General features: G+C 43.6%; 1 protein-coding gene across 3 annotated transcripts in view; it reads right to left on the minus strand.

The window, feature by feature from the left end:
* The window catches only part of LOC102443731 (tRNA (cytosine(38)-C(5))-methyltransferase), a 277295-nt gene that overhangs the window by 213329 nt on the left and 40272 nt on the right, over positions 1–23694 (minus strand). The window contains exons 1-6 of one of the 3 annotated variants that reach the window (XM_006119493.4): positions 13620–13885; positions 13335–13464; positions 12882–12974; positions 11807–11845; positions 10940–11041; positions 9935–10038 (exon numbers count right to left, since the gene is read on the minus strand). In XM_006119493.4, coding sequence (XP_006119555.2) covers positions 9935–10038; positions 10940–11041; positions 11807–11845; positions 12882–12974; positions 13335–13464; positions 13620–13870 — 719 coding nt within the window. In that variant the 5' untranslated portion in view covers positions 13871–13885. Of the gene's footprint in view, positions 1–9934; positions 10039–10939; positions 11042–11806; positions 11846–12881; positions 12975–13334; positions 13465–13619; positions 13886–23694 lie in introns of those variants that run through there. The other 2 variants (XM_025182828.2, XM_025182829.2) reach the window with 2 other exon arrangements.

A 23694-nucleotide genomic window follows, 5' to 3' on the forward strand; every position in this document is an offset into this window, starting at 1 on the left:
CTCCTATGTTAGGGCACTAACCATTGGAAAATCCTTTCTTCCTAGTGTAGATGTTGGGAATCTCCCTTCAATGCAGTTCTTTATTACCTCATGATGGTCGAAACTAACTGAATTATTATAGCAGTTTTCTGGCCCCAACATCCTGATTAATCTTCCACCGAGGATTTTCTTTTTAATAGGTGAAAGCTTTCTCTTCCTCTACAGCAGTGGTCCCCAACCTTTTCAGGTTGGCGGGCGCCAGGGGGCGTGGCCATTCGCCCGCCGGGCGCCAGGGGGCGGGGACACTTGCCCGCCCGGGGGCGGCCCCCCCAGCCACATGCCCGGGGGCGGGGCCCCCTCCATAGCCGCGCGCCCGGGGAAGGCGCCCCCTGGCAAGCGCCGCGCGCCCGGCGCCCCCCCCGTAAGCGCCGCATGCCCGGCGCTCCCCCCCCGTAAGCGCCGTGGGGTCGGGGCACGCGCGGCGCCAGAGCCGGCAAGGGCACGCGCGGTGCTCCCAGGGGCGGGGCCAAGGCCGGCGCCGGAGCTGGCAAGGGTACGCGCGGCGCCCCCGGGGCCGGGACCGGCCATGCGCCTGGGGCTGGCACCTGCCAGCCCAGATTGCTCCGCGGGCACATGTAAAGAGCCCGGCGGGCGCCATGGCGCCCGCGGGCACCGGGTTGGGGACCACGGCTCTACAGCTCTTGACAAATGTGATAGTGAGAGATGAAGTGACAATGGCCTTATTCTGTTTTTTGACAAAAATCATACCTGACTATTTTATTACAGTATTGGTACTTTGCTCTTTAAATGGTGCCTGACTCTCCAAGTCCTTTACAAGCAAACAGTAAATTAAGACTTCAATACTCTCTCGTCAGATAGGTAATAATTATACTGTGACAGGTGGTGGAGCAGAAACACCCATCTTAAAGCCCCATGGGGGTACCTGATAGAATAATTCTGTTAGACTGGAGACTGAGGGACAGATTTGTAAAAGTATTTAGACAGCTAATGTGATTTTTCAAAAGTATTTAGAGGCCTATCTCTCACAGATTTCAATTAGATTTAGGCTTTTAATCTTTTGGACGCATTTAAAAATCACACGAGACACCTAGTTCCATATTTAGGTACCTAAATAATTTAAACCATCTCATCCAAAGGGCCTCCTTGTTCAGACCCAGATTCAACAAAACACTTACATTTGCTAACTGGGGATGGATTTGTGTGTATGCTTCACTTTAAACACATGCTCAAGTACCTTGCTGAAACAGAGAATGTGTTACTAGAACTTCCTGGTACTCAGAGGAAAGGCATAATTTCGATTTGCTTTCTTGGTTATGTAAATGCCAGTTTGTTTAGTTTGGTATAAAAGGCACATCTTAGCTTGCAGAAATAAAGCCTTGAGGAGAATTAATAATGCTGGCTGGGGGAATCTTTAGAGTCACTGGACCAGCTGACTCATGTCAGCAATTTAGAAAACCTGCACTCATTTTGGATGTGAGGAAACTGAGGCATGGATAAATTAGATGATTTATGCATGTTCAAGTAGAAAGTTTTAGTGGAAAAGGTGGTAACAGAACCCAAGAATTCTGCCTTCCAGACTGCTCTCAAGCTGGAATGATGAACTGAATGTGTTGTGACAAGGTCAGGCCACAGGGCTGCTATAGACCGGGGAAAAAGCAGCCTAAAAAGAAAAAGAAAAAAAAGCCTGCTTAGTTGGGGTGGAGGGCTGCAACACAATTAGGAGCAACGGGTAGGAAGCTGGCCCGGCTGCTTGGAATCAGCAGGCCTGCAAGAGGCCTTTAAAGGCCTCTGCAGCCAGAGGGGGAGGGGGAACGGGTGACAGAGACTAAGCCACAATAGCTTTAGCAGAAGAGGGAGTCCCAGAAGAAGTGGCTGAGCTCCCTACCCTAGAAATCAGCCACAAGCTCCAACTCCTCTTAAAGGAGGAAGGCTGCTGGCCCAGATGCTGACGAAGGAAAGGGGCTCTCGCCACAGTGTGTATTGTAGCTATTGCAGCAAAATTATTTCCTGAAGCAAGAGGAGACAAGGTGATAGGGGTAGGAGGAATTTGCCCCTGAGGAGAGTCTCTGAGACATAGTGAGTTGCAGGGCTACTCTGGAGTTGGTGCAATTTATGTACTCTCCCTTACTCAGCACTATGTCTAAAAGTACAATCATCTAGGCCACTGAAATGCAGTCCCTGCTGAAGTGGAGGATGACAGAACAATACAAGACAAGAGCTTGCAATTCCCACTTATTGATATCCAGGCTGGGGAGATCATCCAATGCAAAAGGTGCTTGCTTGTGGAATCTCTCAGGCAGCAAGTAGGAGAGCTACAGGAGGAGGTGGTTAGGTTGAGGAGCACCCACATCCATGAGGAATTCCTGGACCGTGTTCATGAGGAGACAGCTGAGGTAGCTGTCCTGGTACACAGGACTGTGGACACACCACTGGTGGAGGAGGGGACGGCTCAGGGTAGACAGTGGCAGCTGGTTATTTCTGGCACCATGCACTACTCCACCCCTGCTCCGAACCCTCCCGCCGTGGTACTAGGAAACCATTATGCTCTTCTTTATACAGGACATAAGCAATCCCCCCCTACACCGGAGGAGGAGAAGCCCAGTACCCTCAAGGCTGGGAGGTCTGCTTTCACCACTGCGAATAGGAAATGTAGGGTGGTCGGAGACTCTCTTTTGAGGGGGATGGAGGCGCCCATATGTCGCCCTGACATTTCATCTCGGGAGGTATGCTGCCTGCCAGGGGCCTGTATCCGAGATGTTACAGAGGCACTGTTGAGGATTATCCGGCCCTCTGACTACTACTCATCCATGTGGGCACTAATGATACTGTGAGGTGTGACACTGAGTGGATCAAGAGTGACTACAGGGCTCTGGGAGTACGGGTGAAGGAGTTTGGAGCGCAGGTGGTATTCTCTTCGATCCTTCCTGTCGCAGGTAGGGGCCGGGGCAGAGACAGGTGGTGCATCCTGAAGGTGAATGTCGGGCTGCGAAGATGGTGTCGCCAGGAGGGCTTTGGCTTCCTCGACCAAGGGATGCTATTCCATGAAGGACAGCTAAGCAGGGATGGTGTCCACCTTTCGAGGAGGGGGAAGACCCTATTTGGACACAGAATAGCTAACCTAGTGAGGAGGGCTTTAAACTAGGTTCGACAGGGACAGGTAGCAAATTCCACAGGTAAGTGGAGAATATGGGGACCTGGGAGATGGGTCGGAAATGGGAGGGAGCCTGGGCTACAATGGCAGAGAGAAAGGAGGGTCAGGGAAAAACTGGGAGGCAAGGTCAAATCAGGATCTTAGATGCCTATATACAAATGTGAGAAGTATAGGAAATAAGCAGGAAGAACTGGGAGCGCTAATAAATAAGTACAATTATGACATTGTTGGCATCACAGAAACTTGGTGGGATAATACACATGATTGGAATGTTTCTATAGAAGGGTACAACTTGCTCAGGAAGGACAGACAGGGAAAAAAGGGAGGAGGTGTTGCCTTATACATTAAAAATGAACACACTTGGAGTGAGGTGGAGAAGGACACAGGAGATGGAAGTGTTGAGAGTCTCTGGGTTCGGCTAAAAGGGATTAAAAACAAAGGTGATGTCATGCTAGGAGTCCACTACAGGCCACCTACCCAGGTGGAAGAAGCGGATGAGGCTTTTTTTAAACAACTAACAAAATCATCCAAAGCCCAAGATTTGGTGGTGATTGGGGACTTCAACTATCCAGATATATGTTGGCAAAATAACACAGTGGGGCACAGATTATCCTATAAATTCTTGGACTGCATTGGAGACAACTTTGTATTTCAGAAGGTTGAAAAAGCTACCGGGGGGAAGCTGTTCTAGATTTGATCCTAACAAATAGGGAGGAACTAGTTGAGAATTTGAAAGTGGAAGGCAGCTTGCATGAAAGTGATCATGAAATCATAGAGTTCACAATTCTAAGGAAGAGTAAACGGGAGAACAGCAAAATAGAGACAATGGATTTCAGGAAGGCGGATTTTGGTAAGCACAGAGAGCTGATAGGTAAGGTCCCATTGGAATCGAGACTGAGGGGAAAAACAACTTAGGAGAGTTGGCAGTTTTTCAAAGGGACATTGTTAAGGGCCCAAAAGTAAGCTATTCCGATTTGTCGGAAAGATAGAAAATATGGCAAAAGACCGCCTTGGCTTAACCACGAGATCTTGCATGATCTAAAAATGAAAAAGGAGTCATATAAAAAATGGAAAGTAGGACAAATTACAAAGGATGAATATAGGCAAACAGCACAGGAATGCAGGGGCAAGGTTAGAAAGGCAAAGGCACAGAATGACCTCAAACTAGCTATAGGAATAAAAGGAAACAAGAAGACGTTTTATAAATACATTAGAAGCAATAGGAAGACCAAGGAGAGGGTAGGCCCACAGGTCAGTGAGGAGGGAGAAAGAGTAACAGGAAACTTGGAAATGGCAGAGATGCTCAATGACTTCTTTGTTTCGGTCTTCACCGAGAAGTCTGAAGGAATACCTAACATAGCGAATGCTAGTGGGAAGGGGGTAGTTTTAGAAGGTAACATAAAAAAAGAACAAGTTAAAAATCACCTAGAAAAGTTAGATGCCTGCAAGTCACCAGGGCCTGATGAAATGCATCCTAGAATACTCAAGGAGCTGATAGAGGAGGTATCTGAGCCTCTAGCTATCATCTTTGGAAAACCATGGGAGACAGGAGAGATTCCAGAGGACTGGAAAAGGGCAGATATAGTTCCCATCTATAAAAAGGGAAATAAGAACAACCCTGGAAACTATAGACCAGTTAGTTTAACTTCTGTGCCAGAGAAGATAATGGAGCAAGTAATTAAGGAAATCGTCTGTAAAGACTTAGAAAGTGGCAAGATGATAGGTAACAGCCAGCATGGATTTGTAAAGAACAAATCATGTCAAACCAATCTGATAGCTTTCTTTATTAGGATAACGAGTCTTGTGGATAAAGGAGAAGTGATGGATGTGGGATACCTAGACTTTAGCAAGGCGTTTGATACGGTCTCGCATGATATTCTTATCAATAAACTAGGTAAATACAACTTAGATGGGGCTACTATAAGGTGGGCGCATAACTGGCTGGATAACCGTACTCAGAAAGTAGTTATTAATGGTTCACAATCCTGCTGGAAAGGCATAACAAGTGGCGTTTCGCAGGGGTCTGTTTTGGGACCGGCTCTGTTCAATATCTTCATCAACGATTTAGATATTGGCATAGAAAGTACAATTATTAAGTTTGCAGATGATACCAAGCTAGGAGGGGTTGCGACTAATTTGCAGGATAGGGTCATAATTGAAAATGACCTGGACAAATTGGAGAAATGGTCTGAGGTAAATAGGATGAAGTTTAATAAAGAGAAATGCAAAGTGCTCCACTGAGGATGGAACAATCAGTTTCATACACACAGAATGGGAAGCGACTGTCTGGGAAGGAGTACGGCAGAAAGGGATTTAGGGGTTATAGTGGACCACAAGTTGAATATGAGTCAGCAGTGTGATGCTGTTGCAAAGAAAGCAAACATGATTCTGGGATGCATTAACAGGTGTGTTGTGAGCAAGACACGAGAAGTCATTCTTCCGATCTACTCTGCGCTGGTTAGGCCTCAATTGGAGTATTGTGTTCAGTTCTGGGCACCGCATTTCAAGAAAGATGTGGAGAAATTGGAGAGGGTCCAGAGAAGAGCAATGAGAATGATTAAAGGTCTAGAGAACATGACCTAGGAGGGAAGGCTAAAGGAATTGGGTTTGTTTAGTTTAGAAAAGAGAAGATTCAGGGGAGACATGATAGCTGTTTTCAGATATCTAAAAGAGTGTCATAAGGAGAAGGGAGAAAACTTGTTCATCTTGGCCTCTGAGGATAGAACAAGAAGCAATGGGCTTATACTGCAGCAAGGGAGGTTTAGGTTGGACATCAGGAAAAAGTTCCTAACTATCAGGGTAGTCAAACAGTGGAATAAATTGCCCAGGGAGGTTGTGGAATCTCCATCTGTGGAGATATTTAAGAGTAGCTTAGATAAATGTCTATCAGGGATGGTCTAGACAGTATTTGGTCCTGCCATCAGGGCAGGGGACTGGACTTTATGACCTCCCGAGGTCTCCTCCAGTCCTAGTATTCTCTGATTCTATGATTCTATAGGAAGTGGAGTGAAATACTGTCTCCAAATGACAGCATACGGGGGATGCCTGTGATTCCAATGCCTGGGCACTAAAGATCAGTGTCTCTACAACTATTTTGCAGTACTTGGCTCCATGTCACTAACCCTCTTTTTTTAACTGGCATACCAGTGCCAGTCAGCCCTGGACTGATGACAGCACTTGTTTAGCTCCTTCGAGAACACCATGCTTACAGGCGGCTACTTGTCTGGAAGTTCTGTTTCTTATTTTCTGTAATGGTAAATAAGATAGCAAATACATGACTTTCAGCCACAATACAAAGCTCTCCCTGTCAGAAGAGAACAAGCCAGCCAAATGGCATGTCAGAGTTCCCTGCAAAGCTGTTTGTTCTCAATTTCTGCATAAATATCTTAGCCCCCACAAATATTTTGTTGGTATGCCATTAGCTTTTTAATACTATGCCACCGCTTGCAAGAAGATGATAGAAGGAATATCCATGTGCAGTGGTTGTAATGTGACCCAATGGTACTTTTCTCAGGGTGTGCAATTCACCAGCATCATTCATTGAGTTTAATAGATACATTTGCAGCATTCCTGCAAGTGTCTTTGCCATGTCAGGCCACCTATAAAACAGGCTATGCTATACTTGCTACCTTCCTCCTGTGCTCAGCAGCACAGAATGTTGGGGCACCACAAAATTAAGACATCGATCACTGTCCATCTGAAAGAGAGAACTCTGCTGCCCATCTCTCACTTCCAGCCACTGTTTTAAAGTCAGCATTTCCAGGCAGAGTTCCAGGAGAGCATGTTATTGTTTCCCCTCCTCTTACAGGTGATCAGTCTGTATCAGACATAAGGAAATGTGCCTGTTTCACCCAGAGGTGAAAGTCAGGTGGTGCACCCTGCAAGAGCCAGCTGAGGCGCTTTCCTAGCTGAGCTGCTGCTACAGGCTGGCGCTGGCAACCTGATGCATTCAGCTAGGTGAAGCAGGTAGGCTAAAGGGACCACCTGGGCACTGTAGGTGAGGTGTGCATGCTCCCAGCTGAGCTACTGGTGTGTCTGCACCTGTCCCGCTGCCCCCTCAGTGGACACCAGGCAACACATGTAACATCCATGGCATGCGCTGTTGCCCTCAACCACTGGTCAGAAGCCAGGGGAAGGGAGTGGCAAGCCAGGGGGCTCCTTGCACCACCGCCAGTTTCCCTTCAGCAGGGATCCCACACAACTGGCCCACAGCGGCAGGGATCCATCCACCAGCCAAGTAAGGTAACCCATCCCCATCCCAACCCCACTCTGTACCCCCCTGCCCTGACTCCTGCACCCTTCCATACCCCAACCTTCTGCCCTAACTCCTGAACCCCCCCATACTCCAAACCCCTTCTCTGAGCCCCCCACACTCCACCTCACATCCCAACCCCCTGCTCTGAACCCCCAAAAGGGGACAGATTGTCACAAGAACATAAGAGCAGGACAGGACAGTACTTGTAAGTATTTTAAATTACTTTCACCCCTATACCTCCCAATGAGAAGACCTGTATCCCTATGCTCTAGTGAAACAAAGCTCTTCTACTCCATGCCCGGAGGCGTGCCATCCATCCATGCTCCTTTCCCCAACAAGGTTCCCAGTTCTCTTTACTTATTTCTGAGCACCCAGAACTATGGTATTGTCTTCAGAGAGGGCAAGCTAAGACCAGGATCCCATATCCCTACCACAGCCTGTGCAGTTAGAGATATACCAGTGACATGTCTGTAAATCAGAATGATGGTATTTTGTCAATGTCACTGATGGCACAAAGTATAGGGCAACAGAGACTCAGTCACACAGCCCCTTCAGGAGCTGACCATGCTGGAAGTTTACACAGTACTTTTGCTGTTCGAGCTCTTGACTTACATGTCCTTTTTAAGGCACTGATTTGGGAAAGCATTAGCTTAAAGATAAGAGGAATGCTTACCTGAATCAAAAGCCATCATGTTAGAAGCTGTAAACTAATGATTTTGGTGAAATACTGAGGGAGTCCTGATGCCTATTAGAGTATCATTTCCTATTCAAAACAAGCAGGAATTTGGTGAGAAGTGCTTTCAACGAAGGGGAAAGATCAGCACAATATTTAAAGGCAGTAAAAAAAGAACCTAATATTTTATTAATCAGCAGAAGCTGTTCAGAGTATCGCCACAAGCTTTAGGAAGTCCTGCCCTGTGTGGCTTCAAATGGGTAATAATTTTAATCTTACTAGAATAGTTGGAGTAGAGAGATGATCTCTTCCTCTTTGGAATGTCTCCATTTTTGATTGCCTTGTTTTTGAATCAGTCCTTTGTGGCAGGGCTTGAAGTTCTGAAATGTACCTCATTAGCTGATTTAGAGTCCTGTGAATCTTTTTATCTGTCATTTGATTTGTCCATATTTAGTTGGGGATGGGTGGTTAGAAGATGGGACATGTTGTTTATATATCTGAAGATCCTTAACTGATTAAACATAGACTTTCTTTACTGCAGGAAGGAGTTAAGCATTAAATTATTCCAGCTTGTACAACCTCAGTTAATCAGTGTCAGTTCACTAAAGACAGTGTTCAGTAACCTGTAATGATCTTTTCAAGCAATCTTTGCAGTTGAAACGTGACATTTATCCAGCACTGTTAATAGTTCATGAATAGTTCATATCTATGATATGGCCCTAATGGGGAAGATGAACTTAGAGAATACAAAAATGTTGTTTAATAATGTAGAGGCTTCCAAACAATAGAGTTTGGTGTGGACAGTCTGTACGGAGCTTGATTTCTATCTCTTTGTACCTGTGCTGGTTCAGCGGGCATACTAGGAGCATGTTTACATGACAGAATTAAGTTGACCTATGTTAGGAAAATTACAGTCCCCTGAGTAATTACAATGGTGGCTGATGTCCACACTACCTTCCTTCTGTCGGTGGTACACATCCTCTCTGGCAGTGCTTCTACCAGCAGAAGAGAGATCGGGAGAAGGAGGGGTTGAGTGCTGGGGTTCTCAGTTTCACACAGTTCCCTGTCAGGAGCCTTGCACTCCCCTAGGATTCTTGCCTCACCACTCCTACCTAAAATCAGGGGGCAGACACTTGGGCTTCTTGGCTCCCTGAACAGGGAGCCTCCAGGCAGAAGCCCAGCTGGGTATAGGAAACTGAGGACAGCAGGGTTTCTTGTCTGCCTGGCTTTCTTGTCAATTTTACAACTCTAGCATGGAACCGTGATAGACAAGACAGACAATGTAAGTAAAATGCCATTTTAGTACAGAAAGTGTGTCACCCTAACAACACTGACCTACGCCCTCTGTCTCTTGTGGCAGTGGAGTTCTTTTGTTGGTGTACACAGGCCCTTACGAGGGCAGGAGCAAGGCTGTAGTGTGCACGCTGACCTAATTGTGTTAACATAAACTACCTTACCTCAGCCTAACTGTGTAGTGTAGAGCACCAGGTCCAGGACAGGAAAGTCTGATTAATGTTGCCCAAACTCCATCTATTATTGTAGCATGCAGCACCAAGTTATGCCTCCTCATGCAGATTAGGTCACTGGGACCAGTATGAAGGACAGTCTTGTACAATCTTTGTATAGGCCTGACCCTCTTGCCTCAAAACAGGCAAAGCTCCCAGTGGCTCCAGTGATTTTTGCCTGTGTCAGGTTTGGCTACATAGTTTAAGAAGTGTTCTATGCTCCGAGTGAAAGGTGCTGCAGTAGTTAAATATAGCATTATTTCTGACATGGTACTGTAGTGGAAGTAAGTGGCACAAAAATGTCACAGGTTCCTAATAGAGCACTTCTATGTAAGGGCATGAAAAGTTACCTGTAACTGCCTGGTGTGTTCACACACGTAGCTCCATTCTGGCAGGCAAACGCTGTTCCGGCATAAATCTGGCACTCATTAACATCTTCTGAACAGAACGGGCCCTGCGATGACATAGCAATCCATGTTATTTTCCAAATAACAGAGAATCGAAGTGGTTCACGGAGCCAATGTTTAATAAAAGTGTTTCAGAGGTTATACAAAGCATAGGCTGCTATTGCCACAACTTTCTTTATAAAACTCTGTAACAAGTGGCTATTGTTCTATCTTGTTTTCATTACCTACTTGAGAATCACACAAAAGCATAAAAAGTTTTAGAAATTTATAGAAAGCATTTGAATAAGAGAAACTGGAGTTCACCATGACCCTTTACTTTACTAATGAAGCTGGTTGGAAACTTTTCCGCAAAATATTTTTTTCATTGAAAAATGTTGATTTCTGAAACTTAAATATCTTATGAAAAAGCATCAGCATTGACAAAAATATCAGTGGGATGGTTCCTCAGATCCAGGGTGGATCCTCCTTCTCCTGAGTGCAAATTTTCACCCCTCCGTTTACACCAATTTATACTAATAAAGAATCTGTCACTTTTTTTATCATCACTGGTGTGTGAGAGGCAAATGAGTCAGAGCCTTATATAAACATACCCAATGATGAATCGGCTATTAAAGTGGCTGCATTGCTTCAAATAACTGACATATCACCCTCTATTTTAAAAAGATGCATTTTACTACAGACTAACATTGACACAGGAATGTACAGAAGCTAGGTTGGCAGAGAATAGAGGGACCTTATGGTGCCTGTGGGAGTTAAAGTAGAGTTACATAATCCCCACATTCTTCCATCCTTCCACATATTGAATGCTACCTTACTCCATGAATAGTCAGATTAATGCCATGGGTGCTACTTAGAAAAAGTGAAGGAGTCAGAATTGAACCCTAACATATGATGACAATAATAATAATCAGAAGTATTGGATATGTTCAAATAGCCTGAAATCCTCACCTGCCAGTTACTTGGACAGAGACAAAAGAAGGCATCCAGCAGGCTAAGGCAGGTTCCCGAATTCTGACAAGGGTTGCTGCTACAAGCTTTCCTTTGCACAATCTGAAACAATGAATGAAACATCACTTGACTTGCTAGCATGATCTTTAAAAACAGTCTGATTTTTTTTCATACCTGTGGGCAAAAGGCTTAGCACACAACTGGCACTACAGAAATGTAACAACTAAAAATGTGAATAGTGATAGAAATGTAGCCGTGTTAGTCTGGGGTAGTTGAAGCAAAATGCAGGACACATTGTCCTGCATTTTGCTTCAAAAATGTGAATGTATGTCTGAGATTGTGTTTCCCTGCAGAGACTAGCTGCTGCCCATTGAGAGTGTAACAGATTGACAAGTGACAATTAATAGAAAATCTTCATTAGTTCTAGTAGAGGACTCGTGTTTCTAGAACTGAAGACCTTGCTTTCATTTTTAATGCCACTTGTTTGGTTTATATGGCAATGCATTACTCGTGCTGCAGTTTAACTAAAACTGATTTTTTTTAACACAACCAAATACCCAGACTGAGTACCCAATTCACAGCTTAGTCTTGGCAGATCATTAAAGCTGATGATTTTTTTCTCTAAAATCTAGTTGCCATTTTTTTAATTCTGAAAAGAATGTGGAATCTTCAAGAGTTTATTTTTAAAAGAAGATATTTCATCTAATCTATAAATCATCATTTCATTTCTGCCTGCTGTTAATGAGAAAAGCAGCCCTGCGTAATGCATGGGAGGACAGAATCCATCTAGTTATTCTTATTCTTGCAGTCATCTTTCATTTTCTGCTTTTAAAAAAAACTTGCTAGGTTTGTTCTATAATTACTCACCTGCTCTATGTTTTGAAGCCTCCCCTCAAGACTCACAATCTGCAACAGATATACAAACATAAAGGTGTTTGAGATAAGAGCAGTGCTGATATATTTGTGTCCTGGACTGACTGAATGCACCTTTCAGTCAGGTACACATTGGTAGTCTAAGGAAAAATTGAGGGATTTTCATATAAGAAAAAACATAAAGGAGCTTTTCAGAGAGGTATAAGGTGCCCAACACACATTCAATGGGATTTTGTTACTTAAACCAAAACCTAAATATGCATAAATTTGACTAAAAAGCTAAGGTCCCGGTCCTGCCAAGATTCCTGCCTGTGTTTAACTTTAAGTATGAGAGTAGTTCAGAGGGGTAACTCAGAAATCTTTGCAAGATAGGGATCTTGGAGAGGCTACAACTTTATACAACTATTTGCAGGGTGTGAACACAAAGGAGGAAAATGAATTATGGACTATGAGACAAAGGGATATTACTAGAAGTAATGGACTGAACCTGAACTATCAAATGAAGGATAAATATCAGGAAATTTCCCTAACACAAGGTCTCAGACTCCAGAATATTTTCCCGGAGGTAAATTGTGGAAATTCCATAACTGGAGTGATTTACAACTGGCCTCAACTGAATAAAGGATTTCAGAATCCACTGTAGGAAAAACATCTGCATTAGCAGGGAATGGAAAAAATGACCTAACAGGCCTTTTTCATCTCTAGTTTCTGTAGTCAGATGATTCTACATATTGTTTTTATGTAGCACTTGTATTAAATACATGGGGCCTATATCTACAGTCTTTGGGGACCGTGCTTAGGTAGAACCTTCGGAATTAGGTTTGCATCAATGCTGACAAGATGAAAAAAAAAAAGAGCCTCAGAGTCAGGGTTCTATCCACAACTCACTGAAATCAGTGGGAGTCTTGACTTTGTGGGCACATATAAATTATTCCAATTTTCCTCCCTAAGTTTATATAATTCTTAGTGGAGGATTGGGGCCTGTAACTGAGAACAGAGAAATCATGCAAACATTCTGACATGAGGAACTGAACATCAGGAATAAAACATGACTTGAGGTTAGGCTTACCTTGGAATTAATCAGAGTGACCTGGCTTGGAACATTCTGAAGTATCCCAGAGCTTCTTTTCAGTTCTAGAATCTCATCTTTGTTTTTCCTGATCTAAATTTTTGTTTAAAAAAAGTCAGTTTGGATGTATTAGAAATCTATTGGAAACAGTTGTCATTTCAGTTGCTGAAGAAATTTTGATCCTCGCTACATTTTATTATAGAGTTCAGTGAGATAACAGAGTTACATAGTGTACACAACTGCCTCATTTTTATATGGCAACGTAATTTCTTTAAGGTGTGTAATAATTCATAATCATCTCATAATGAGGACAGCAATGATAACAGTAATATAAACCATTGCCATACCTGAAACAGTTGCTGAGGGAAATTTTGCATGCATGTATATTTAAGTTAAAGTATCAATGTGCAAGCAAACAGGCAAACATTTAATGAGAATACATAAGTGTACTACCTGACTAAAAAGCTCTGTAAGGTCATCTTCATTAATTTTTATTTTTCCCTGTGATCCAGTTCGAAACTCAATATTTCTGGCAGAGCCTGTATGAAACACTAAATTCCCCCTCTCTGAGGTCATGCGAGGCCTGTTGTATTAAGAAGAGAAGATGGCAGTTAGCTATATATCTGCCAAATATTTTCCAAAGAAAATTATTTGAGCCCTTCTATTCCCATTTCTGGTATTTAAAACCCCACAATGTGAACAGATTTATTGGTAAGCGATACCAATGATGGTACTTACTGTTCATCATAAATGCTCCTTTTCTGCCTCTTTTTGTCATAATGTTTAGAGTCACAGTTTAATCCAAAAAGTACTAATAATGCAGTCAGAAGCCAAGAGACAGAAGCTGACCAAAGCATTGCTTGCTGCCAACCTTCCCAGGGTGAATGGCAAGTTAGACTGAAATCTCCAGAGCTGAATGTTAGTTTTGAGAGCTTAACAGGTGCACTTTGCTCTTGCAAGATCCTCAGTACACTCGCAGTAGTGTCCATTCTGCCTCTTGCCCCAGAATGGGTGAGACTTAACTAAATTAAAACAACTAAATACTGCAAATATACACATTACATAAAATTGAAATGGACTGCTTTCCTTTTTTTAAAAAAAACTTTGCATTTTTCTTTTTCTTTTTAAAGGAAAGAAAGCTCACGTAGTAAAAACTATCTTCCTTGATTTAATCATTATCTCTTTGACCTTTGCAACAATAACACACTACTGAAGTCTATTGAATTATGTCGCTGACTAGGCAAAAGAAACATGATCTAGATGGTGTTTGGTCCTGCTGTGAGGGCAAGGGACTGGACTTGTTGACCTTTCAAGGTTCTTTCCAGTCCTAGGATTCTATGATCACACCACTTTTGCATATTTTACTGCAAGTTTTAGGATTCTGGCAGCCACAAAAAAAATCCCCTGCATGGCATGCAAAAGTCACATTGGTTGCCAAATGACTATTTGCACAAAAGGAGAAGTTTCCAGTCCTTCCTAAAATAATTAATTGGACAAATGACAGGAGTGATCTGATTTCAACACAGAATCATACTGAACATCAGCAACTGCATATGTATTTTAACCAACTATGGTGGTTTTAAATTGACACGTAACTGAATCCAGAGATACTAACTTGAAGGCAGCAATTGTTGCTTTTGCACACACCAGGGGCTCCTTGCTTTCTTCCAATCTCTCTCCTCCCTACCCCTCCAGCTCCCTAGCCACCTTCCTATGTCTCTCTGCTTCAGAGATTCCCACCACTTTATACCAGGAGCACTGGGATTTCACATTCCTCCTCCTTCCTCCAAATCAGGATCCCACATTCTCACCTCCATTCCAGAAAAACTGTGCTTTCTTTCCCTCCTCTCAGTGACACTTGAGAAGGGCTCTGGTTTCCTTGTCCCCTTTCCTCATACTATTTCCCCCATTTCCCCTCCCCATCCTCCCATGGTGTTCCTGGCCTCTGTTTGTCAGAAGCTGGGAATGGGTGACAAGGGATGGATCACTTGATGATTGCATGTTCTGTTCATTCCCTCTGGGCACTTGGCACTGGGTCAGATGGATCTTTGATCTGGCCCAGTGTGGCCTTTCTTATATTCTTCTATTCCTTCTATAACCCTGACCCTCTTAGCACAGTTGCCCATTCTCCCAGCTTCCAGGAGTTCTGTAGGTACTTCCTTTCCCACAACTGTCATATCAGGGTCTCTGTGGGTGTGTCTAGACTACAGGGTTTTGTGACAAAAGTGGACTTCTGTCGATAAAACTATACCTGCGTCTACACTACCACCGAGTTCTGTCGACATAATGGTGACAGAACTCAGCAGTTTTGTCGACAGTGGTAAACCTCATTCTATGAGGAATAATGTCTTTTTGTCAACAGAGTTCTGTCGACAGAAGGCGTTATTGCATCATCATTGTCCTTTGCGTCTACACTCTCATGTCGACAAAGCAGCTTGCTTTGTCAACAGAACTGGATGTAGTCTAGATGCTCTTTGTCGATAGTATCTGTCGACAAAAGCCTGCAGTCTAGACATACCCTGAGTGAGCCCCTCTCCCTCCCCACAGTTCTTGTTTATTTTCTCTCTGCTTGCAGAATGAGGTAAAAAGGTCCCCCTCTGCTCTCCATTTTCTCCCTTCTAGCTTTCCAATTTTCACCAAAAGCAAAAGGCTTCTGCTCACGAATTATTGGAACAGTCCTTGAAATCTTGGAACTGATCATATGTGGTGTTCTAATGTTATTGCTTTACACACAGAGAGGTAAATACTACTGTGTTAAGTGTAGCACTTCACTTTGCTCAGCCTACTAACATTTATGATGCCACATTGATTAAATAGATGCTTAGAATGAGTTTATATACTACTTAACAATAATATTTTCTATGTTTTTCCCCCATAAGCTTTTCTCATGATTGATTATGTAACAGCTTTGCTTATGTCCCTATACTTATGTCCCTACAGACATTAAAAGTTAATTAAAAAAAACCCATAGTATAAAATCCAAAGGGTACAAACTACAACAAATCTAAAACATTTTGGATTGCTTCTGTGGTTCTAACCAAGTAAGACACTGCAACAAAAGCAACTGAATAGTGATAGAGATGCAGCTGTGTTAGTCTGGTGTAGCTGAAACAAAAGACAGAACTATGTAGCACTTTAAAGACTAACAAGATAGTTTATTAGGTGATGAGCTTTCGTGGGCCAGACCCACTTCCTCAGATCAATATGTGGAAGAAAATTGGCGCAACCATATATACCAAAGTGATACAATAAAAAAAATGAACGCATGTGAAATTGACAAATCGAGTTTTAGAACAGAGTGGGGGTAAGGAGGAAAGGTAAGTTTCTGCGAGGTAATGACATAAGGGTGATAAAGCAACTGAAGCATTCAAAGCGGTTTTACTCTCAGAAAGTGACTCTGTAAAACATGGCATGATATCAGCTGAAGAGCTGCCCTATGGATTTTTTGTTTGTTTGATTTTTTGCTCCCTGTTGGCTCTGACATCACACTATATAGTAACGGCATACTGGAAAGTACCTCCTGTCATCTAGTCCAACACTCTACAAAGAGCAAATTTTCTTCTTCATTAGACCTTTTAAATTTTATCTAGACTCCGCATATTGCTCTAGTGAATGTGACTCTAGCCTACCAAATATGAAGAATGATAAACAGGGACATTTGGAAAAAGAAAAATAGGCCCCACACCTCTTAATTTTATTGAAATGCATTAGACTAGGAGTTTTTGGAGAGACTGAGTGGAAAACCAGTAAAAGTCTGGCTAAAGAATAGGGACTGTTCATTATAAAGAGAGACAAGCTGGCATCTGTACTTCCTTGCTAGGCAGATCATTCCATTACCTCACTGACATCATAGTTGAGAAAATATTTCTAAAGAGAAGATTGTTCCAGGAGTTGGCAATAGGACATGGAGCATTTTGACTCTAGGATTCTGTTGAAATTCTGAAAGTTATCACCATCTTATGAGTCGATAGTGGCTTGCATGAAATGAAATGGTGGGCTGCATCTCTTTATGGCTAGATACCCTTAGCACAAAACTGCCATCATAGCTGGCACTTATATAGACTCAGAATGATTCCAAGGATCACCCAATCATCTTGAAGGATGACCCATCCAAGCCAGAATGGAAGCATAAAAGGTGTGTGGGTAGCACTGCTGTACTTAGTGAGTAAGTGGATGATTTCACTTCACAAAGCTGTCAGTCCGGGACCTTTCCCCAACACTACATTCTGTTAATTTTTAATGAAAAGATACATATGTATATACCACTGGTTTTTTACCCAGGATTTTTTTTCCTTTTTTCAAGCCATTATTTGTTGTTTTGCTGTTTAACATCGGGGAAAATCCATTAGTCCCCTTGATGTTGCTTTCCAAATATTTGCAAACAGTTATCACTCCACTCTGTGGCTAACTTTTCTCCAAACAGTACTTATTCATTTCCTTTAACCCCTCAACAAGGGTCATGCCTTCTAATCTTATCTTCTCTGTCCTGGATTCTCTCTAGCAATCTCCTTTTTATAACATGGTGCTGAAACTATATTCCAATATTAAAAAATGGCCATACCAAGGTCATAAAGAGAGGTATTACTATTAATATAGTAGAAAAATATAAATCAATCTTTTCAGTGGTTTATACAACACACCCTGAAATACTTAGAGTTGCTACTTTCCACTTTTTCATACTGTGGCTTCATGTTACAAAAAAAAAAAAAAAAATCTTCCAGACCCTTCTCCTGAGCCATAGCCATGATCCCAAAGGTTAAAAACACATGACTCAAAAGTTAGTCTGGAACCCAGGATATACCAGCAAACCTGTAATGCACCTTATAAAAAATATGGACATTTTTGTTTGTTGAACAGGTGAGTTTTGCCTTCTACTTAATCCCCTGCTTCTCTGATACCCAGAAGAGGTCCATGATCAACTGTGCACTTACCTTTAGAAGGGGCTGTGGTCTCCAGAGTGGCTGGCTGTATCTACTCCTCCAACTACCCTTTATGAACCTCTGGTGTTTCTTAGGTTGTTGCTTTTCTCTTTCCTTGGATACATTTATGGAACTCATTGCCTTTTCTGTCTTTATCTTAAAGTGTTATGTTTTTATTTTTTCTCTTACTGGTATTTCTTTCTTGATTGCCTAGTATCTCCATTTTGTTGATTCTTATTTCCATTTCCTCTTTAATACCTTACTTCAAATCAGGTTTATGATTGTCTCTTTTCCATCACAGAGGCCTTCTTCCACCTGTCCTGGTTTAATTAATCCATATTTCTAACACGCTGGATTTATTTTCTCAAGGTACATCTATACTATGCGCTTATTTCAAAATGAGCTATTGCAGAATAAAAACTCTCAAAATATCTATTTCGAACTAGGTCTTACTCCTCATGAAATGAGGGTTACAGATTTCAGAATAATTAGCCCATCATTTCGAAATTATTTCAAAATAATGGGCTTGCTGTATAGATGCTCACCTTATTTCGAAATAATACCGTAGTGTCGACATGCCCTCAGATGTCTTACAACCTCCATTTTTTATTTCAACCTTCTGCAATTACAACCCTAGAACTTCACAGGGCCCCATCCATCCATCTATTTCTTAATTTCCAGCTTGTTAATTGACAGGATTCAATCTGACTGGTAGACTGTAAGAACATTGGGACAGGGGCCATCTTTTTTCATGTGTTTGTAAAATGACTAACACAGATCTCAGATCCTTAGGTGCTATCATAACTAATTAATAGTACTGTAAGCTGAAGAGTGTAAGCGAGATCAGCACATAGCTGAAATGCCACATGTTTTACAATAGGTCTATTCATTTTTCTTTTCTGAAGTTTATTATAAGTTAAATAGGACTTTGTATTTTTTTAAATGTATGTGTAGTAAGTTGAGGGTCTTTAACATAAAATCAGCAGGCCTAAATAAAGGCCTGTAGCATAAAAACAGCAACCGGCCTGGAATCTAGTCAGCAAGACTTCGGTTCAGTAACATGGCAACCAGGAAAGAGGCCTTATTGATAATTGTATGATTGTGTAAGTTAGGTTGAGCATGGAAGAACATGGGGAGGCAGCAGGTATAAGGATCAAGTACAGGCTGTGAGCCAGAGGGAAATAGCAAAACATCTCAATGAAAAATGCCTTGGTACCAACCGACTCCTGAAAAACTGATGTACATACTGACCTAGGTTCAGGACTGGGTCGAAGTTGACAGCATGAAGAATAGTAAGTAGACCCCCTATTAGGGCATCACGGGGTCCAAGTCCTTATTTGGGACTTCTCCCCGACCACCTATTTGCTTTTGCCCTATCCAGGGCCCCCACCCAAGCCAAGCCCTGCAGGGAAGGGGGCCCCGTACGGACTTCTCGCCGCTCCTGGTGCTATGTACCACTCTCACCTGCCGGAAATGAGATCCAGACCTAATGGGGAGGGTTCAGGTGGGAAAAGGAGACTCGGGCCTTCCCATTCTCCGAGTCTCAGCCCAGGACCCTAAGGACATAGGGACTCCTTGTTCCTGTCTCGACTGGTAGGGCTGTTGCACACAAATCACCAGTCCACGGGCTCGCAACTCCTGTACCTGTCCTGGGCTACTTCCTTTCTGCCTGTTCCCCCCTCCGGGAGTCCTACTGCTGAGTCTTCCCAGCCGCCTCTTCCAGGGACGCTAACGTCGGACTCATTCTCGCCCAATCCAGTGTCCATCCCGTCCTTTCTCCCATTCCTCCTCCTTTCCTCTCCCCTCGGGGTTTCGTCCTGTGTCTCAGGGGCGATCTCCCCTTCTCCTCTGGTTCCCCTTGGTGTTCCTTGCAGCGGTGACGGGGCGTTCCCTCACGCCCGACATGCCCCCTTCACTTCTGGCCTCAGAGTGCATCCCCCGTCCCACGTCCAAGCCCCGCTAGTTGCGGTCCCGGCTGTATGTCCACGCTGTTCTGGGCGCAAGTGCGGGGCCATATCACCCTGTCACACACCGCTTCTCTGCAAGGTGAAGGGTGGTAACAAGATAACAGAGTGGCAACCTGATACGTCAGATGTGTGTAGATGTGTATAAAAGTGTACCTCAAAGGGTGATCGCTAACTGACTGTGGGGGGAGAGGAGACGCTATGGTGCTTAATGGGTGTTAGCACATTGTCACACCTTACATCAGGTGTAGTGGCACAGTGGTGATTTTGTTTGCTGATAACTGTTAGTATATGTCAGTTGGCAATAAACCTGCTCAGGTGATTTCAATCATCTGATTTGTGGTCTCTGGGGGCTCTCTCGGGAGTCTGTCATGTTGACGCAAGTGCACAGGGTTAACAGGTTAGACGGGAGCACACGCACACAGCCAAAAGTTCATCATCACAGATGGAGTAGAGGACCTGTCAGGAACCCATGGGAACAACCCTGAATCCCGACAGAGAATGAAACCTGACTGGACAACAGTATAAATACCTGAAATACTCAAATATAAATACAACCAGATTTTTGAGATGCTTACGCACTAATCATGTATGTGTATTATTTCCAACCTCCATAGTGTAGCTTAGCTTAAGAATATCTTATATTTGCATCAATTCTATGCATAGACCAAAACATGAAGCCAAGAAAATGTTTTTGCTTTCTTTTGGTGAGCAGGCTCTTATTTAAGAAGTGATTTAAGATGCATTTTTCTGTTTAAAAATGGAGCAGTTCATAACTGTGAGAAAACTCGAGGGATGTGTTTACTATAAGCCATGTGAAACTGATACATTGGTTCAATACTGCTATAATTGCCCTGTTGCACTATGGATATGATAGTATCATGAAAGTCCATGGAAAGAATTCCCTTGTCTTAAATGAAGTTGGACCAGGCCCCTTCTGATCAACTAACCTGCAATTCCACACAAACACATTTCACTCTTCTGCTTTATTATGATTATTATTCTGTAAGAGAATGTCTACTCTGCAAAGTTAATTCGAAATAACAGCCGTTATTTCGAATTAACTTTAATAGCATCTATACATGCAAAGCGCTATTTCGAATTTAATTCAAAATAGCAGAGCCCTTAATTCGAATTTGGTAAACCTTATTCTACCAGGAGTAACGCCAAATTCGAAATAGCTATTTCGAATTAAGTGCTGTGTAGACACTTAATTCGAAATATGGGGCTTCCAGCCCTTCTCAGGGAGCCCTGGTGGCCACTCTGGGCACAACCAGGAAAACTTACTCTCCTCTCCCCCAGCCCCGGAGCCATTAAAGGTGTAGACCCTGGCCAAAGTGCCTGTGCCAGCTCCAAGCCTGCCAACCCAGAGCCAGCCGTGGCCCCAAAACATGAGCCAGCAAGCCATTGGCAGCCAGCCCTCCACCACTCCCCAGAAGCAGTCTGCCAGCTCCTAGGAGCATGCCAGGGGCTGGAGAAGGCGGGCAACTTCCTGGTCCAGGGTGGAGATCATGGACCTTATTCAGGTTTGGGGGGGATGCCCCCAACGTCCATGATCTCTGCACTAGACAGAGGAACGTGGCCATCTATGGCAGGATAGCTGCCAGCCTGGCCACCAAAGGCCACAAGCGAACCCAGGAGCAGGTTAGCAAATCCATCTGGTGGGCATACCACAGGCAGAGGTAGACTATCAAAGAGAAAAGAGTAGGCACTCTCTCAAGTGCTGATGGCTGGCTATCTGAAGTCACTATATTCCCTTTCTGGAGACATGTAAATAAGTCAGTTACACCGTGAAATACCTCCCATGACAATCAAATAAACAGGAGTACATATAATATTTATCAAAATAATGTGAGTATTTTAGACTGCTGTAGTTTCACAATTCACTACAGTAAAACTCCATTAGTCCGGCATCCAATGCTCCGGGACTCCTGATGGTCTGGCACCCCCATTTATCAAGTAAACTGACCAGCAGCTGAATCGGGGAAGCCGGGAGCAGAGCAGCTAGGGTGTTGCCGGGTTGGTCTCGTAGCGCTGCCCCTCGGGGCTGTGGGACCAACTGGCAGCACCCCAGATGCTCTTGGGGACGCAGCACTCCAGCTGCTCTGCCCCAGGCATCCCAAAGAGCAGCTGGGGTGCTGCCGGGTTGGTCCCGCAGCCCCGAGGGGCAGCGCTACGGGATCAACTGGGCAGTACCCCAGCTGCTCTGTCCCAGGCGTCCCCAAGAGCAGCTAGGGTGCTGCTGGGTTGGTGCCGTAGCGCCGCCCCTCGGTGCTGCGGGACCAACCCGGCAGCACCCCAGCTGCTCTATTGCAGGCATCCCCAATTCAGCTGCTGCTGAAACTGACCAGCAGCTGCTGAATCAGGGATGCCTGGGGCAGCGCCGGACTATCGTAAGGGGGGGCAATGAGGGGTCTGGGGTGGCATCCCCTCCCACCCCACTCCAGACCCCTCATAGCCCCCCCTTCTGATAGTCCGGCATATCTGATAATCCGGCACCCCCTGGGTCCTAAAGGTGCCGGATTATTGGAAGTTTACTGTATTTAGTTATTTCATGTTATCTGAGTATATTGATTACTTAGTCAATCTAGATATTCACCAGGGAAACACTTTGTCCCCCTCCCACCTCCCTTTTTTTAAAATTAAAATGTTAACACTACTAAATCTATTTTTGCAAGGGGGAAATGATGGCAGAATTTGATGCAGTAACTGCAATTCATTTTAAGCTTTATTCCTACCCATTTGCACTCCACTATTATTTTCCCTAGATTCCTTTCCTGAGTAGTTTTACTTGATAAATGGTTTGTCTGAAACTACCCAGCAGTGCAGGATGCACCTTCCCAAATGCATAAGATAGAATCTTTATTGATTAAAGTCTATTTTTCAAGACAGTGCACAAAACCCACAAAGCACTTAAGTGGTTTCAAGTATCTATGAAACAAGATATATTAGACTTTCAATGGATTTTGACTTTAAACAAATGTATAAAAAAAGGAAGTAACTATTTATAAAGATGGCCAATTTACTCAAATGTTTAATAGTAGTTTGCACCTCTGACAATATTGTGAAATATAGAGAAATCGGACGATGAATAGTTCATCATTGAGATATTGCAACAATTTATGACTTTTGTATTTGTTTTATTCATGTGTTGCTGTCACTGAAATTACAAGAGTTGATATGACCCTGAGACAACCCCACATTCAAGTATCTCCAAATGTTGGGAAAATCCAGACCTGGATTCAAGATTCTCTTTAAAGAACACATTGGTTACACTCATTCATGCTTTTAAATATGTGCTTGTAGTGCCTAGAATAGTTTCTTTTTTATCTGCAGTGCTACCTAACTTTCTTTATGATGAGTATAGAGAATTCCTTGACTACCGAAAATTAAATAAAAATGTTCAGATAACTTAGACATTATCTAAGGGAATTGGCAAGTTTTTCTTCAAGTATGGTTATACACTAAAAAGTAAAGATTACACCTCTGTGGATCTGCTCCCTGTGTATATTCAATCAGACCTTCTGACTTAAGTCAAGTAATGTGAACTTGGTTTTACTCATTTATCACTGCAGAGCAAAAATGCTGAGTAAGAACTGGACTTTATCCTTCTTGTGCATCATCCATAAAAGTGGTCTTTCAAGTTCCAGTCACTTACCTTTATACCATCCCTGGGAGCAGGGCCGGATTAAGGCACGGGCTAGCTGGGCAGCTGCCCGGAGCACCAACCTATGGGGGGCACCTGATGGCAGCTGTAAGGGGCGCCCAGTGCCCCTTACAGCTTCCATCAGGTGCAGCACACCAGGCTCCCGGATCACGGGCTGCAGCAGCTCCCAGCTGCCACCCTGCAGCAGCTGCCCGGGGTGGGGGCCGCGTTAACCCCCACAGCGCTGGCCAGCAGCGCCCTTCCCCCCGCAGTTACGGGGCCCT

This window comes from Pelodiscus sinensis, chromosome 2 (genome assembly GCF_049634645.1).
Source record: "Pelodiscus sinensis isolate JC-2024 chromosome 2, ASM4963464v1, whole genome shotgun sequence".
In the NCBI taxonomy this organism is placed as follows: domain Eukaryota; kingdom Metazoa; phylum Chordata; order Testudines; family Trionychidae; genus Pelodiscus; species Pelodiscus sinensis.